The sequence below is a fragment of the Grampus griseus genome (genome assembly GCF_964374135.1).
Source record: "Grampus griseus genome assembly, chromosome: 5".
Taxonomy (NCBI): Eukaryota; Metazoa; Chordata; class Mammalia; order Artiodactyla; family Delphinidae; genus Grampus; species Grampus griseus.
Window position 1 is genome coordinate 6,613,990 of NC_138998.1, and position 16,651 is coordinate 6,630,640.

Sequence of the window (16,651 nt, forward strand, 5' to 3'; positions counted from 1 at the left end):
GTTTCATGCCAAAAAAGAGAAAAACCAGTACCTGCTTTTTGTACCACTTTATTCCAACCTGAGCACCTCAATATAAAACTAAACACTGGTGAACTGTTTTCCTTACTAATTTTGAATTACTGTAAATGTACAAGTTCTGCTAGCAGTTCAACATTTAAATAGATTAAATCATCTCTGACACATGGTAGATTTCATATAATGAAAATACCTAAAACAATTAGTGCAATATACTGAGCTGATCAAAATAAAATGAACTTTGGAAAACAAGGCTGCAAGATTGTTACTAACATATCCAATACTTATGTTACAAATTACTGGTACATTGTTTATTATGGTTCTAGCCAGGTAGGAACAATTCAAGCCCCTTCCTTTCAAAGGGGGAGAGAAGGAAAAAATTAGCTGTTTTAGTAACTGTACATTTTGTATACTTTTAAGCAACTCTTAAATATTACAGAAAAGTAATAAACATATATGGAGACTACAACGCAGTACCCTATTTACAGTACAGCTGAAGATCGAATTTGAAATAATCAAGTTTGAATGTACATAATTGTTAGTGCATTGACTATTTCTATGTCCAAAGGGCACAAAAGCCCCTCCCTACTCCCAAAAAACAAAAGCTATGTAATGGCCAGCAGTGATTAAACAGAAATCACAGACACCTGGTTTGTTTCATTTTTGTTGAAGAACTTACATGTTTGAAGGGAACACTATTCTTTAAGATGCATTTTATCAGTTTTCATATTCCTAAAATAAGAGTTACATATGATTTTTTTTTTTTACTCCATTTAAAAAATAACAGGACTAGCTATAATTTAGATGCCACTGATGTTCATTTTTTCCTCCTGAAGATGTGGGAATGTTTCCTTGTGGCTAATTTGTTAAAATGTGGAATGTGTACTTTAAATAAGGATACTAAGTGAAATTACAGGTGGCTTGAATATCGTAGTTAAGCATAAATATCTTTAGAACCTCCTTCCAAAGAAAGAATTTTTTTTGGAAAGCCCAAATGAGTGAGTTCCAAATCTTTTTCACAGAACTGGCTGGTTAACTGTGGGTTCAGAGTCATCTGTTTATATCCCTGGTGAAGAGAAATGAGTCCCGCTAACATTCCAAGGAAATAAGTGTACACACAGCTCTCATCTTCCCCTTTCACTGCTGAAACATTAGTCAGAGGGTCACATGCATGTTATTAAAAATTAAGTTCAAAACACTTAAAATAATTCTGTATTAGAAACTTGACTATCGTAAGTCTCTTCTTTTTGGAAGTCATACTGGGCTGGTTAAATGCTCCAATTCCACTGTTATTAACAATTAGGAAGCAGAAGAACATTCCAGTTAGTTTAAACTGGAGGTTTAGTTACTACAGCACTGACTCCTGGTTGGCTGCGTGGGTTCAGTAAGGTCTACTCCTCTTCCTCTGGCAGAATTTGCTCCTGGATTCTGTGGTTCATTCTTCGGCAACTTTTTAGCTGAGAGATAAATTATCAGAATAAACACAATTAGAATAGCTGTATTTAATTCTTTATATAGATTCACTTAACAATACCAGAAAAGTTGTACTTTAAAGAAAATCTAAGTAAGTTCCTAAAGATAATGGCCAGCCATTATGTTTATAATAAAGAAGCTCAGCTCCAACCCATCAATGTTCTCTGGACTGCCACAAACTTTCTGGAACAAGTCAGGATATAAACGAATACCATCACCCCAGGAGAACTTGTCCTCTACTGTGCAAATTATTACCCCACATCACAACAGACTGTACCTCCTATTTTCTTCACTTATACACTTTACCCTTCAAACATCTATCATTTTCCTCTCTTGTGGCTGATTAAGAATCCTAATCTGATTCATTAGCAGCTCTTTTGAGATAGTGCCTTCAGGATCAAGTCCCTCTCATTAACAGGGACTTGATCCTGAAGGCACTATCTCAAAAAAACATTTTCCAATCTTGAGCCAGATAAGCATGGCTTGCCACACATTTGGACAAAGCCCCACAACTGGTAGTTATGGCTTTAGCTTTGCTAAGTTCTATGGAGCTTAACAGCTGTTCTCTGGAGTATGGCTCCCACTGATGAGAAAATGTACCAGCTAGATGTAGTCTGCTTGGATCCCAAAGATCCTTGATGTGTTGGGATTCATTAAACATTAAATATCTCTAAGAGCACCGACTGTAAGGGTGGCTAGACACACTGGTTTCTATCAGCCTTGGGGATACATCATTGAGGTAAGACTCTAGCTTTACCTTAGCTGTGAGGTTATACAAAAGCTGAACAAGATCTACCTCAAAATCTAAATGCCTAGTTGTGCTCTGGATCTTTTACAGTTTCTTTGTTGTAATATTCCACGATAGCATTAATCATCTTTAGAATCCTAGATGCTGGGCTGGGCAATGGATCTGGGAGCCAGGAGCACTGAGGTTTGGGAAGAAAAGTGTTCCCTTGGGCCACTTCTCTAGGAATGGCTCTAGGAATGGTACTGTAAATGGTAATAAAATGGTAAATTTCCAGTCAAATGTATTTACAAACAAAGCCCCGCCAGGACAAAGAGTAGGCTAACATTACAAACTTTATTATAATTAATACCAAATTAGGTTTTGGACTAAGTGATCATTTCTCCCTTTGGCATACTTCTGGCAAGGGCTTTTTGTAATTAGATCTGAGTGAAATTAGGAGGCTGAAAGAATTAAACTGGAATGAGGAACCTTTAACTTGTATTGGTTAATTTTTATTGTGTGAAGATGAACTACAACATATCTTCAGGGGGTCTCAAAAGAAGTAGTCTCCTGTCTCCTATCTTAGTGAGTGCTACCCAAAGCGAAGCTGGTACTATCTGCTTTGTATATAGATAACTGCAGCTTACCAACCTGACCCTGAATTGATTAGGACTGTGAGAAGCTAAAATTCCTGAATCAAGTTAAGGAAGATGTGCAATGAAAAAAGCCACTGAAGGACTTCCCTGGTGGCGCAGTGGTTGGGAATCCGCCTGCCAATGCAGGGGGCACGGGTTAGAGCCCTGGTCCGGGAGGATCCCACATGCCGCGGAGCAGTTGAGCCCGTGAGACACAGCTGCTGAGCCTGTGCTCTAGAGCCCGCGAGCCACAAGTAGAGAAAGCCCGCACACAGCAACGAAGACCCAACACAGCCAAAAATAAATAAAATAAATTAAAAAAAAAAAATGTGGTTGTGATTTAAAAAAAAAAAAAAAGAAAAAAGCCACTGAAGACCTTATCAAATTAAAAGCAGATGATAAATTTATTGTAGACTCCTACTAAACAAGTGTACTCTACTTGGGAACCCATCAAAAGTATAAATATGGGGCTTTCCTGGTGGCGCAGTGGTTGAGAGTCCGCCTGCCAATGCAGGGGACACGGGTTCGTGCCCCGGTCCTGGAGGATCCCACATGCCACGGAGCGGCTGGGTCCGTGAGCTATGGCCGCTGAGCCTGCGTGTCCGGAGCCTGTGCTCCGCAACGGGAGAGGCCACAACAGTGAGAGGCCCGCATACCGCAAAAAAAAAAAAAAAAAAAGTACAAATATGAGTTCACTGTGTGATTTATTTAAGTTACTAATGGAGAGGTTACAACTCAATTTACACTTGGAGTTTCTTTCAAGGAAAGAAACATTCTAATTTTAGAAAAGTAAATAAGAGCTCTAATACGTAGGCTACTTTCTGACTGAAAGAAATAACCTTATTAGCAAGTCTAAATAAAAGGTACAAATTAAACAAAGCCCATCTGGTGGAGTCTTAATAGCATCAGAAAGGTTTAAAAGTTCAGCTTGATTTGAAGGCCCTATTATCTCCTTGTTTCCCAACTTTTCAGATGTGGTTGTGGGTGTGATCTGTCCCATTTATTAAAAAAAAACAAAACAACTATATATCTGTCTCATAATCCTTCACAACTATGCTAGTATTTCCCTAATAAAATGCAAGCCTGAGTTTCTCAGGAAAATATTTTACACAGGCAAGTTTTTCCCTAAATGAAGCTGCCACTAAACTCTCTCACCTAGTGAAAAATAATATGACAGTACCTGCAGCTCTTATTGGGTTTTCTTTAGCCTCTGAATCAGCTGTTCACTGGTTAATTTGTATGACTTCAGTATAAAAGAATACTTATTTGGGACCAAGGATGTGGACACCCCAGTTAATAATCACTGCTGTATAATAAAAGATGTTGTGGGATGAGATGAGCGCTTGGCATACGGACATTGTGGACGCAGCAGACTGTGAGAGCCACCACAGTAGACCCCTCCCATGGGATCTGCACCTGAAAACTACTAGGAGGCAGCTAGGGTCAATAAAAATATTTTAATTGTTGTTATAGAAGAAAGAAGGCTTCAACTTCATCACCTATAATCAACGACTGTGCAACAGCAATCATTATTAGTTAAAAGTACTTAGAGGAAAGGTAAGAGTACAGTGTAGGATCAAATGACCATCGAGGCAATAGAAAGCCTGGATATTGTTTTGCTTTCCCTTGTTCTCTCTGTGCCTCAGTGCTTTGAAACTTTCTCCATTACAATATTTGCATTAAAACAATTTGTAAATCTGTATGTACAATGTACTTGTCTGTGTTATAGTTGTCAGTAATCAATGATTTAAAAAGAACCTGAAAAATAAACAAAAATAGTGTTCAGAGCAATGGAGAGATGAAAATAGTTATTGATCAGTAAGAAACAAATCTCATCATGTCTATATGCTGCACTGAAAAACATTACTGAGTTTATCTTCCTTTTATATAAAAACTATAATCTAATAGAAAAACATGTATTTATCCAAATTTTTCAGTGAAATCTTTAGAAAATCTATCTGCTTGAACTATCAGCTCCAAGTTCAGGCTTTCAACTCACCTAGAAGAAACTTAACTAAACTGAAAGCACTGCAACCTAATGGGTAATAATTTTTCAAATTTAACAATATGCCTAACAAAGTAATGCTTCTGGAAGAAATCTAGGATAGTAGTATAATCATTAAAAACAAAACAAAACAAAATTCCAAGAATTAAAAAAAAGACAGTCAAACCAAATATGCCCCCAGTGTAACTTGTTCTACCTTTATTTTTACTGTTTGCAAAAAAGTTAATCTTACCTATTGCCATGAATATTTCATTTACATTCATTGATGTTTTAGCTGATGTCTCCATAAATAATAAACTGTTGTCATCTGCATAGGACTGTGCTTCCTGTTTATAGAACAAAAATTGAGATATATCCTTTGCACATACTATTACTATACCTGCCTTATTTTTGTTATAGAAAAAAAGAGGCTTCCTTATTTCTACTCCAACTTGATCACCTACAACCAACAACTGTATAATAAGCAATTATTTATAGTTAAAAGTAAAACAAAGGTAACCACTGCGTAGTTTATAATTTCCCTTTTGCCTTAACTTCTTGCACAATCCCATCCTACTTTATCTGGTCTCACATTAAATCTACTTTCAGATGATGAGTTTCGGAGAGAGGGACAACAATCCTAAATATAAAACTCTCTTTGATCTTTATGGCAATTTTACCTATGCTCGTTATTTACAAGGAAGGTAAAGGGAAACCAAATGTTTAACACCGGCTTCAGCCACTAAATGGTACCCTTGTATTTAATTCTGAATGACTTCTACAAGCAATATTTTAATTTTGAATGTCATGAATCATTCCTTTGAAAATTCTACAAGCAGCATTTTAATTCTGAATATGTCATGAATCATTCCTCTGAAAATTCTATTACTACTTTACGTTGTCATGCTTTACAGTTTACGTGTATTATTGCCTTTGATCCTCACAGCTGTTGTGAAGAACAACCAATTATCATTCCAATTTGATAAAGAAAAAAAATGAGTTTCCTTTGAAATGTTATGTGACAGGGCCACTTGTGACTATAATGTAAGTGCGCTATCTGCCTCTCTATGCTGAGGAGGTAACTATCTTAGGAAGAGTAATAGATACTATACCTCACATGGTTGTCACCAGAATTAAATGAAACCACATGTGCAGATTCTCAGTTTACTACCTAATAGTGCAAGAAATATTAGTGCCCTTTCTCCCAGTACGTGTACTCCATCATCAAAAAAGAACATTAACCCATCACTGATATTATACATATAATGGCCACAACCAAACTTCTCTGGTAGAGAAGCTGAAGAGCAAGAGGAGGGGAAGTTTTAAAATGTCTAACTAGAGACATTGCTTTATTTTAAATGACAGTACTTTATTTTGCAGCTGGGAACACTCTTAATTAGCTATATTAGATAACATACACACTGGATTTAAGCTTTTATTTTGGAAGGCCCTTTTAAGAACCACCACATATATGTATGTGTGTATGTGGGTATGTATATGTGTGGTGATATATATAGGTAGTTAAAAAAAGTTAGGAAGGATACTAAAGTTATACGTGGGGTTTGGAGGGATTAGGGTAGGAGGCAATCACCTTTTGCTTTATATATTTCCACACTGTTTGTGAACAATTACTTCTTTTGTAATTGTTTAGGTCGACAAAATCTTTGAATCAACTTATATATTACAATTAAATAAAGATATTAAAAAATTCAGGTTTATCATGAGATTTTATTACATAGTACACATCTGGCTAAAAACTTTTTATCATTTGCATCGTTTTAAAATTGTAACTGTAATTCAAGTGTGGGTACAGAAGAAAAATATGCGCCTCCAAGTGAAAGTTAAATTCAACATACCTGGAAATCGACAGCTCTTTTATTTGCGAGGTCAGCCTTGTTTCCTGACAAAGCTATAACAATGTTAGGGCTGGCCTGCCTCTGAAGCTCTTTAACCCAGTTTTTGGCTCTGGCAAAGGACTCCTGGGAAACAAAGAAACAGCTATTCGGCACAGGCTCAAAGAATGGCTAGGGAGTGTGTCTGTGGGGCGAGGCTTTAAAGACTGTCCAGTGTGACTCCTGGAAAGCAATTCTTAGCACTACTGTAGTAGCTGAGACAATTGCATCTTATTTTTTAAAATCAGCTTCTCTATTTCATAAAAGCTTTGGCAGAAATGTCATGCTTGGCTAACAAAAAAAGATTAAGAAAAAATCTTTTCTATAATTGAAATTCTGAATACCAAAAATGGATACTCAAACAAGTTTCTTTGTAGAATGCATTTCTACTTACCTCGTTTGTGATATCATATACAACTATGGCTGCTTGTGCTCCTCTGTAGTACATTGGTGCTAGGCTATGGTATCGTTCTTGACCAGCTGTATCCCATATTTCAAACTTTACTGTTGTGTCATCAAGACACACCGTTTGAGTTAGAAAAGCAGCTGAAAGAAGAAAATGTCTGCAATAAGTTTATCATTTTCCTACTAATATTTTAATACTACAGAAAACACCTAGAAACCTGATATACTGCATACCCACAGTTAATAGTGGCTTTAAATACCTGTAAGATCTATGCTTCAAAGCTAGATAAATATATGCTTACATATAAAAACCTTCATAGTAAAATCACAGCTTGAAAGTGTTTCCTACATTCTTAAAAAGTGTGTTGTAATATTAAATAAGTTTTTTAAAGTTCTTAAATTGTTTTACAAATTGTGTATCTAAAAACTTTAAATTGTAACATGACTTAAGAAATATATATATTTTCTTTCTTTCTTTCCTTCTTTCTTTCTTTTTTTTTTTTTTGTGGTACACGGGCCTCTCACTGTTGTGGCCTCTCCCGTTGCGGAGCACAGGCTCCGGCCATGGCTCACGGGCCCAGACGCTCCGCGGCACGTGGGATCCTCCCGGACCGGGGCACAGAACCCGCGTCCCCTGCACCGACAGGTGGATTCTCAACCACTGCGCCACCAGGGAAGCCCATTGATATTCCTGAAAAACTGGGGGGAAGGTGGATCAGCATACCTATAACTACCATCTATACTGACAACAGCATACCTCTTGCTCCATTCTCCTGGGTTTAATTGGCATAATCTGGGAATTTAGTCCCAGTCCATTACCACTAAATCAATATATTTTTTATATTATTCCATCAAAACATCGACACTAATTTTTATAATCGTTATTACCTCAACCTAGACTTAATTTGTTTAATAGAGATTCAATATTAACTCCTAGCTTTCATTCCTTGCCTTATGGATTTTGTGATTTGTACTTTTTCCACCTGTTCTTTTCTGAGATTTTAATCTTAATAATAAAGTAGCATTTTATAATGATATTCCTCCTTTTAAAATTAAGAGATTGCTGTCACATCCTGCAAAGAATTACTGTATCATTTATTTTCTCAATTGCTTCCTGAGAACAATATGAAGTAAAATGTCTATTATAAGTATGATTCTCTTGGCTCTAAGAATAAACATCAGGAAAAACACCACATGGATGCTTCTGAAAATAAGTTGACTTATAAGAGGTACATGATAATCAAGTGAATTGAACTTTAAAATATAACTCTTAGAGTAAGTTTTTAGATGTTGTTAGCTGCACCAAAGACCTACACACAGCCATTTTCCCCAGCATGCTGGCCAACAGTAAGAACACCTTACAGTTCCTTTCTTTCATTAACTTTGGTAGTTAAACCCTGCTGCTCTATCACTCAATTTTAGTTGGTAAGCTCTTTCCTTTTTCTTTCAGCTCAAGATGTATTCAACTCCTCTGAAACTGGCATAGAATTAAGTTATAAAGTTTTCAAAAACTCTGTCCTCCCATGCAAGAGAATTATGATCCAATCCTGTAAATTGTAGCAGTTTACGAGTGATGTTAATCTTAAGAGATTTAGTAGTTAATACCAATGTGCTGAATAAACCAAGTCTAATTTGATTTACATCTCTTCTATATTAGACATAACATTTATTTTCTGTGCTATTTTTATTAGGTCAACTGACTGCTGTACTGGCTTTGGTATCAACAAACTATAATCTTCTCAATTTTGCAACCATCATGATTGGAAATTTCTTTATTTTGAGTTAATTCTATTAGGGTTCTGTGAATTCTCACAATTGGCTAGTCATATTTAAAATATACTCCAATTCAAACTTCTTTTACCATCCAAAATTAGCAAAAATATCCATTTTTAAAAATCCTGTATTTATGATAAAGGATACCAAGAAAGTACTATGTCACTTTTTCCCAGTCACAAAAAGTTCTCATGCAGAATCAGTATTTTTATTTATTTACTTTTTTTTTTTTTTGCGGTACGCGGGCCTCTCACTGCTGCGGCCTCTCCCGTTGCAGAGCACAGGCTCTGGACGTGCAGGCTCAGCGGCCACGGTTCACGGGCCCAGCCGCTCCGTGGCATGTGGGATCTCCTGGACCGGGGCACGAACCCGTGTCCCCTGCATCGGCAGGCAGACTCTCAACCACTGCGCCACCAGGCAGTTAAGAATCCGCCTGCCAGTGCTGGCGACATGGGTTCTAGCCCTGGTCCGGGAAGATCCCACATGCTGCAGAACAACTAAGCCCATGCGCCACAACTACTGAGCCTGCGCTCTGGAGCCCGCGAGCCACAACAACTGAAGCCCACGTGCCACAACTACTGAAGCCCGCCCGCCTAGAGCCCGTGCTCCACAGCAAGAGAAGCCACCGCAACGAGAAGCCTGCGCACCGCAACGAAGAGTAGCCCCCACTCACCGCAACTAGAGAAAGCCTGCATGCAGCAACGAAGACCCAACACAGCCAAAAGTAATAAATAAAATAAATTTTTAAAAAATTTATCAAGCGTCCATTCCATCCTTAAGCCTGAAACCTGCACTTTGCACAAAGCTCTTAGGGCAATCTCTCTAAACCTAGAAACCAGAAGAGAATGTCCACCATCACGATTATGTAATATCACTTCAGATATTCTTATAATAATTAATGTAATAAATTATTGGAAAGAGACATTATTTGGAAGAGGCAAGAAGCCTGAAATGAAAATCCAAAGGCATCAGCTAAAATAAAGCACATAGTAAATTCCTTAAATTGGCTGGAACAGATCAAAGAAACAGCCTTACAAACACAGGCAGTGACCAGATTTCAGTGTTATGCTGGGAGGAGACTGGATCCCTATCAAATTAACAAAGAATAAGAACAATCAATTCACTCAACTCCTCTCAGAAGCCATCCTTCATCACACCCTTTTAAGCAGGTCTTACCTTTGTGCTCCCAGAGTTCCCTATGCAAGAACACGTTTCACACTTTATAATCACTGGTTTACATTACCTTCTCCTAGACTAGGAAGTTCCTTGAGAAACTAGCTATTCTTGTCCATATTCAATATCTAAAATAAATCTCAGTTCATATAAATGTCCAAAAAGTTTGCTGAAGTCCATGAAAGATATGTACAACTATTTGGGGGCTATTTTGACTAGATACAGTTCCCAAATGGGAAAAAATAGGTATTTCAAAAGGCCTCTCTCTACTCAAGTTATTATGTAACAAACACAACCTCAAAGTACCAACAAGATCTTTTTACCTGGGTAACACCATACTGTTAATGTGATATGATAAAAAGAGCATAATTACGGGGGGAGGAGAAAAAAGACCAATATTAGAGGCCAGTGGAATGAGTTTTAGGGTACAGTCAAAAACACATTAGAACTACTTAGAAGTGCTGTAGTGCCACAAGGGCAGAAATATAGGAATAGGATAACCCAGTATTATAAACATTATATAACACAAAGACCATCAAGATTTTCCAAAGTTCTCAAGGTTTCAAATACTACCAAAGTATTTAACTTCCCCCATAAAAGTCAGTGAAGTACAGCTGACATCTTCAAATCCTCAGTGCTTCTAAAAGTACATTACTAGTCCTTTACAAAATTGTAAAAATAAACTCTAGCACTCAAAATATAAACTACTACATAAATACTGTAGCAACATTAACCAACCACCAACTTACCTGAATCTGCAAAACCACTTTAATTTATCCAAAACGTCTATTTTCTGGCTAAGAACCATCACTTTCTTAGACCTCTTCATTTTCTCTTCACTTCCATCACCAGCACTAGCAGTTGGTTTTCTTTTCGGGCCCACATTTCACAAAGAAACAGCTTTTATCACTTCGAGAGTTACTGTGTACGCGACGACAAGTAAAGAAAAACAAAGCTGCGTTGAGATGCAGGTGCTGGCCTGTCTAATAGGCTTCCTCTTTGGGCTTCCACGATCAGTTCCTATTTGCAAGCTTGGCAGTAAGCAAGTAACACTTCAGTCTCAGCAAAACTACAAATTACTGAATGACAGACCTTGGGGTCAGCTGAGAGTTGGTGAAACTGTAAATGTTAAACCTGCAAATACCAAAGGCCTATAATGTGTAAGACCTCGATAAATAGTAAGCAAGGAGGAGACACTGCAATACACTGGGCAAGGGAAAGAACATCCAAAATCAATAGCATTAACCAAAGGTTAACAACTCATAAAAAAAAGTTTAAACTAACACCTAAAATGATTCTACATGAACTAAACAGAAGGGCAAAAAAGGAAAAACCAAGGAACCAATATCACCCCAACCCTCAACTTATTATTTTATCAAATTTGATAGAAAAGAATTATAGAACTGACCAAAAATCCTATAAGACTATCAGGTTTGATTATATAAAAATTAAAGACTTCAGGTTTGTAAAACATGTATCATACACTCAAAACACAAGGACAAACTCATTTAGAAAAATTTCTATAGTGGATATTATGAGATTAATTTTTAATATGTAGAAAGCTCATATAAATCTTAACTCCAAAAGCATCAAAGATAAATGTGCAAGAAAATCCACAAAAGGCATGTAACACAGAAAAAAATCAACACCACTAGTAATCAATGAAATCATCCTCACAGCAAAAATAGTTAAGTATTATCCCTTAACTTAGCAAAATTAAAAAATGAAAATAAAAGAGTGTAGCAAAAACTGATGCTCTGCTGGAGATACTGTATTAACTGTTTTGAAATAATTTTGCCAACATGTGGCAAAGCCATGAAAACTCTATTTGTTAACCTAGTATCTCATGGAATCTCTAAAAGATGATATGGGAGCAGGAGCGTAGGGAGAAGACACCTTTAAGTTCAAAGTATTTTTGTATTTAATAATAAGAAATAACCTAATGTATAAGTGAAAAGGCACTGATGGTTTGGTTAAGTATTAAGATGCAACTAAATTTAAAATACTAATAAAATGACCTCTTAATTGCCAAAAAGTAAAAAAAAGAAAAACAAAAAACCCCACATACATACACACACACACACAAATATATATATATACATACATACATATATATATAAAAATATTTTTTTTTCCATGACTACGTCCTCCCTTACATAAAACTTTCATGGAAGTGGTGGATTTGATGCCCTATTAAAACTGAAAGGATATAGTTGTTAGAGAGGGGAAGAGCCTTGTTCAACATCTCAGATGCTGATCAGGGGCTTGTGAACATAAAATCCAAGTTAGAGGTTGTTTGGAGGTGAGGTGTAGGGGAAGCAAAGGTTTTTAGAGCCAAGTAATTCAATGGTTGGGTTCGATGGATCTGGATCAAACTTCAGGGAGAAAGATGGCAGAAACTGACCAACTGGCATCAAGAACAAGGTATCAAAGTTATCTGTGAAGGAAGAAATTGGTTTGTTGGGAAAATGACTATCAGTGGCAGTAGTATTATAATACAATATAATGAATTTTATCAGATAATATAATGAATTTTATCAGACAGATGAGCACTGACTTCAGATGATAAAATCGTACACAGACAAAGATATGGATGGTCTATGGCAGTGGTCCCCAACCATTTTGGCTCTGGGGACCAGTTTCATGGGAGACAATTTTTCCACAGATTGGGGGAGAGGGGTTCAGGAGGTAATGCGAGCCATGGGGAAAGATAGGGAGCAGCAGATGAAGCGTCACTTGCTTGCCTGCCGCTCACCTCCTGCTGTGTGGCTCGGTTCCTAACAGGTCACGGACCGTTACCAGTTTGCGGCCCGGGGGGTTGGGGACCCCTGGTCTATGGGACTTCCCTGGTGGTGCAGTGGCAAGAATCCACCTTACGATGCAGGGTAGGTGGGTTCGATCCTTGGTAAGAGAACTAAGATCCCACATGCCGCAGGGCAACTAAGCCCGCAGGCCACAACTACTGAGCTTACACGCCTCAACAAGAGAGCACGTGTGCTGCAAACTACAGGACTCACGCGCTCTGGAACCTGTGTGCCGCAGCTAGAGAGAAGCTCACGCGCCACAATGAAGAGCCTGCAAGCCGCAACGAAAGATCCTGCATGCCGCAACTAAGACCCAAAGCAGCCAAGAATAAATAAAATAAATAAATAATAAATGATAAATCTTTAAAAAAAGAATATATGGATGGTCTAAAAGCCAACAACGGCCAAAATAAAAGCTGCGGCCATTTTTTATTTTCAACTGTATATGTGTATAGAAGAGAGTACCCAGTAGACCATGGCAGCAAAGAAGATGAAGATCACGTATTCTTGGAAGAGTTACAGTTCAACTAACGCAAGGAGGAAGGTAAGAAAGGGGATAAAAATAGATTGGGGCAGAAAGGAAAGCGTACACAGTGATTAAGCCCAAACAGAAAACACTCCAAAAGCCTGGCAACAAAGTATAAATATATACTTTGATCTCTATATGATCTCTATATACAAAACATAGAGATCATATATAAAAGATGGCCATACATGGGCTTCCCTGGTGGCGCAATGGTTGAGAGTCCGCCTGCTGATGCAGGGGACGCGGGTTCGTGCCCCGGTCCGGGAAGATCCCACATGCCACGGAGCGGCTGGGCCCGTGAGCTATGGCCGCTGGGCCTGCGCGTCCGGAGCCTGTGCTCCACAACGGGAGAGGCTGCAACAGTGAGAGGCCTGCGTACCACAAAAAAAAAAAAAAAAAAGAAAGAAAAAAGATGGCCAAGAAGCACATGAAAAGCTGCTTACCATCACTAATTATTAGAGAAATACAAAACTACAATGAGGTATCACCTCATACCAGTTAGAATGGGCACCAGAAAATCTACAAACAACAAATGCTGGAGAGGGTGTGGAGAAAAGGGAACCTTCTTGTACTGTTGGTGGGAATGTAAATTGATACAGTCACTATGGAGAACAGTATGGAGGTTCCTTAAAAAACTAAAAATAGAATTACCATATGACCCAGCAATCCCATTACTGGGCATATACCCTGAGAAAACCGTAATTCAAAAAGAGTCATGTACCACAATGTTCACTGCAGCTCTATTTACAATAGCCAGGACATGGAAGCAACCTAAATGTCCATCAACAGATGAATGGATAAAAAAGATGTAGCACATATATACAATGGAATATTACTCAGCCATAAAAAGGGACGAAATTGGGTCATTTGTAGAGACGTGGATAGATCTAGACTGTCATACAGAGTGAAGTAAGTCAGAAAGAGAAAAACAAATATCATATATTAACGCATAACGCATATATGTGGAACCTAGAAAAATGGTAGAGATGAACCGGCTTGCAGGGCAGAAACAGAGACACAGATGTAGAGAACAAACGTATGGACAACTAGGGGGGAAAGTGGTGCAGGGGGTCATGGTGGTGAAATGAATTGGGAGATTGGGACTGACATAGTATGTATAGTATGTATTAAATGGATAACTAATAAGAACCTGCTCTATAAAAAATTTAATAAAATTCAAAAATTCAAAAATAAATAAAGATGGCATAAATTAATCAAACAAAAAATAAAAAGATGGCCATATTCCCAAAGTAAATCCAACTTATGAGATGATCTATATAAATACTCATCATATTGAACTCATTCTTAAAGACCAATAAGCATCTGATAAGGACTGATATCCAGAATATACACAAAACTCCTACAACTTAGCAACACAAAAATCCAAACTACCCAATTAAAAAAATGGACAAAGGACTTTAATAAACATTTCTCCAAAGATAAATGGCTGGGAATTCCCTGGTGGTCCAGTGGTTAAGGCTTGGCACTTTATCTGCTGAGGCCCAGGTTCGATCCCTGGTCAGGGAACTAAGATCCCACAAGCCATGCAGCATGGCCAAAAAACCAAAAAACATACGCACACACACACACAACCACACGGCCAAGAAGCACATGAAACGATGCTCAACATCACTAACAGGAAAATGCAAATCAATACCACAATGAGATACCACTTCACACCCATCAGAATATCTATTATCAAAAGGGAAAACAAGAGTTCCCAGGATATGGAGAAATTGAAACCCTTGTGCACTGATGGCGGGAACATAAAATGGTACAGCCACTGTGGAAAACGGTATAGAAATTCTTCAAAAATACTAAACACAGAATTTCCATATGATCCAACAATTCCACTTCCAGATATATGTCCAAAAGATGTGAAAGATATTTGTACACCAATGTTCACAGCAGCGTTATTCACAATAGCCAAAAGGTGGAAGAGACCCAGGAGTCCATCAAAGGATAAAATAAGCAAAATGTTGTATATACATAAAATGGAATATTATTCTGACTTAAAAAGGAAGAAAAATTTGACACGTTTACAAGATGGATGAACCTTGATGACACGCTACGTGAAAAAAGCCAGTCATAAAAGGACACTATCAAAAAAAAAAAAAAAAAAAGGACACTATCATATAATTTCTCTTATATGAGTGAGGTTCCTAGAGTAGTCAAATTCAGACAGAAAGTAGGATGGTATTTGCCACAGGTGGGGGGTGGAGTGGGGAAATAGGGAGTTATTGTTTAATGGATAGGGTTTCAGTTGGGCAAGATAAAAAAGTTCTGAAGATGGACATGATGTTTGCACAACAATGTGAATACACCTAATGCCATAAAACTGCACACTTAAAATGGTTAAAACTGTAAAATTTTTATTACGTGTATTTTACCACAACAAAAATCATTCAAGCAACATCTAAAGATAATTGTTGCCAAATGAACGCAATCTTGGAAAATATTAATGATACATAGGGAAGTCTGCATGAAGTCATGCAAAATGAGGATCAGTTTTTCTCCAACATTATCTAGGAGGAAGATATACTTTTTAAAAGACTAATTCATGCAATTTTTTTCAGAAATAATATGGGAGTAACAGAGGTCAATGTGTTTTTCTTTTACTATTATAGCTTGACAGTTACTCTTAAAGGACACCCAACTCTTCTAAGGGAATCACTAGCCAGGACATAAGCTAGTCACATGTCACTAGTTGAACATTATCATACTAATATTTCTGATAGTACATTAATGTACACTGTTTTAACATTAGTCGTAGGAGTTTGAACTTGGTTAGTATTAAGTTAGTATCCCAAACCCAATCACCCTAGAATGAACTGATAAAACCAATATTTGAACCTTCAAGGCTGAGAGTCTGTGGTTACCACACCAAGGGCACAATCCTTAAAGTCTTTACTCACCTGATGGGTTTTATATAACAACCATGTTCCAAATACTAAACTGGGAAGCAGAATGAAGGCACACATCACAAAGAGGAAAGGTGAAGAAATGGGAGAAAGGGGAGAGGCTGTTAAAAGCTATTAGCTAGTATCAGACAAATGCTCCCCAACAAACATCAAGAGAAAAAGTTAATGAAATTAACTCAGTTTTAAGGGATATATGTCCATGAAAGACATTTAACAGACACTTTGTTAAATAGTTTAAACAGTATTTTAAAAAATTCCTATAATGTGCAAGCAAAGATGACTTCTGGTTCTGCATATAAGGAACTTAGAAGTCGCCACTCCAT

At 37.5% G+C, this 16,651-nt stretch overlaps 1 protein-coding gene across 4 annotated transcripts in view; it reads right to left on the reverse strand.

The window, feature by feature from the left end:
* Nucleotides 1–13: 13 nt before the first annotated feature.
* The window catches only part of RAB5A (RAB5A, member RAS oncogene family), a 30,815-nt gene continuing 14,177 nt past the window's right edge, over nucleotides 14–16,651 (reverse strand). For 2 of the 4 annotated variants that reach the window (XM_082654947.1, XM_082654946.1), the window contains 4 exons: nucleotides 7,121–7,272; nucleotides 6,691–6,813; nucleotides 5,088–5,181; nucleotides 14–1,472 (listed from right to left, as the gene is read on the reverse strand). In XM_082654947.1, the coding sequence (XP_082511073.1) occupies nucleotides 1,357–1,472; nucleotides 5,088–5,181; nucleotides 6,691–6,813; nucleotides 7,121–7,272 (485 nt within the window). In that variant the 3' untranslated portion in view covers nucleotides 14–1,356. The remainder of the gene's footprint in view (nucleotides 1,473–5,087; nucleotides 5,182–6,690; nucleotides 6,814–7,120; nucleotides 7,273–16,651) is intronic. The other 2 variants (XM_082654948.1, XM_082654949.1) reach the window with 2 other exon arrangements.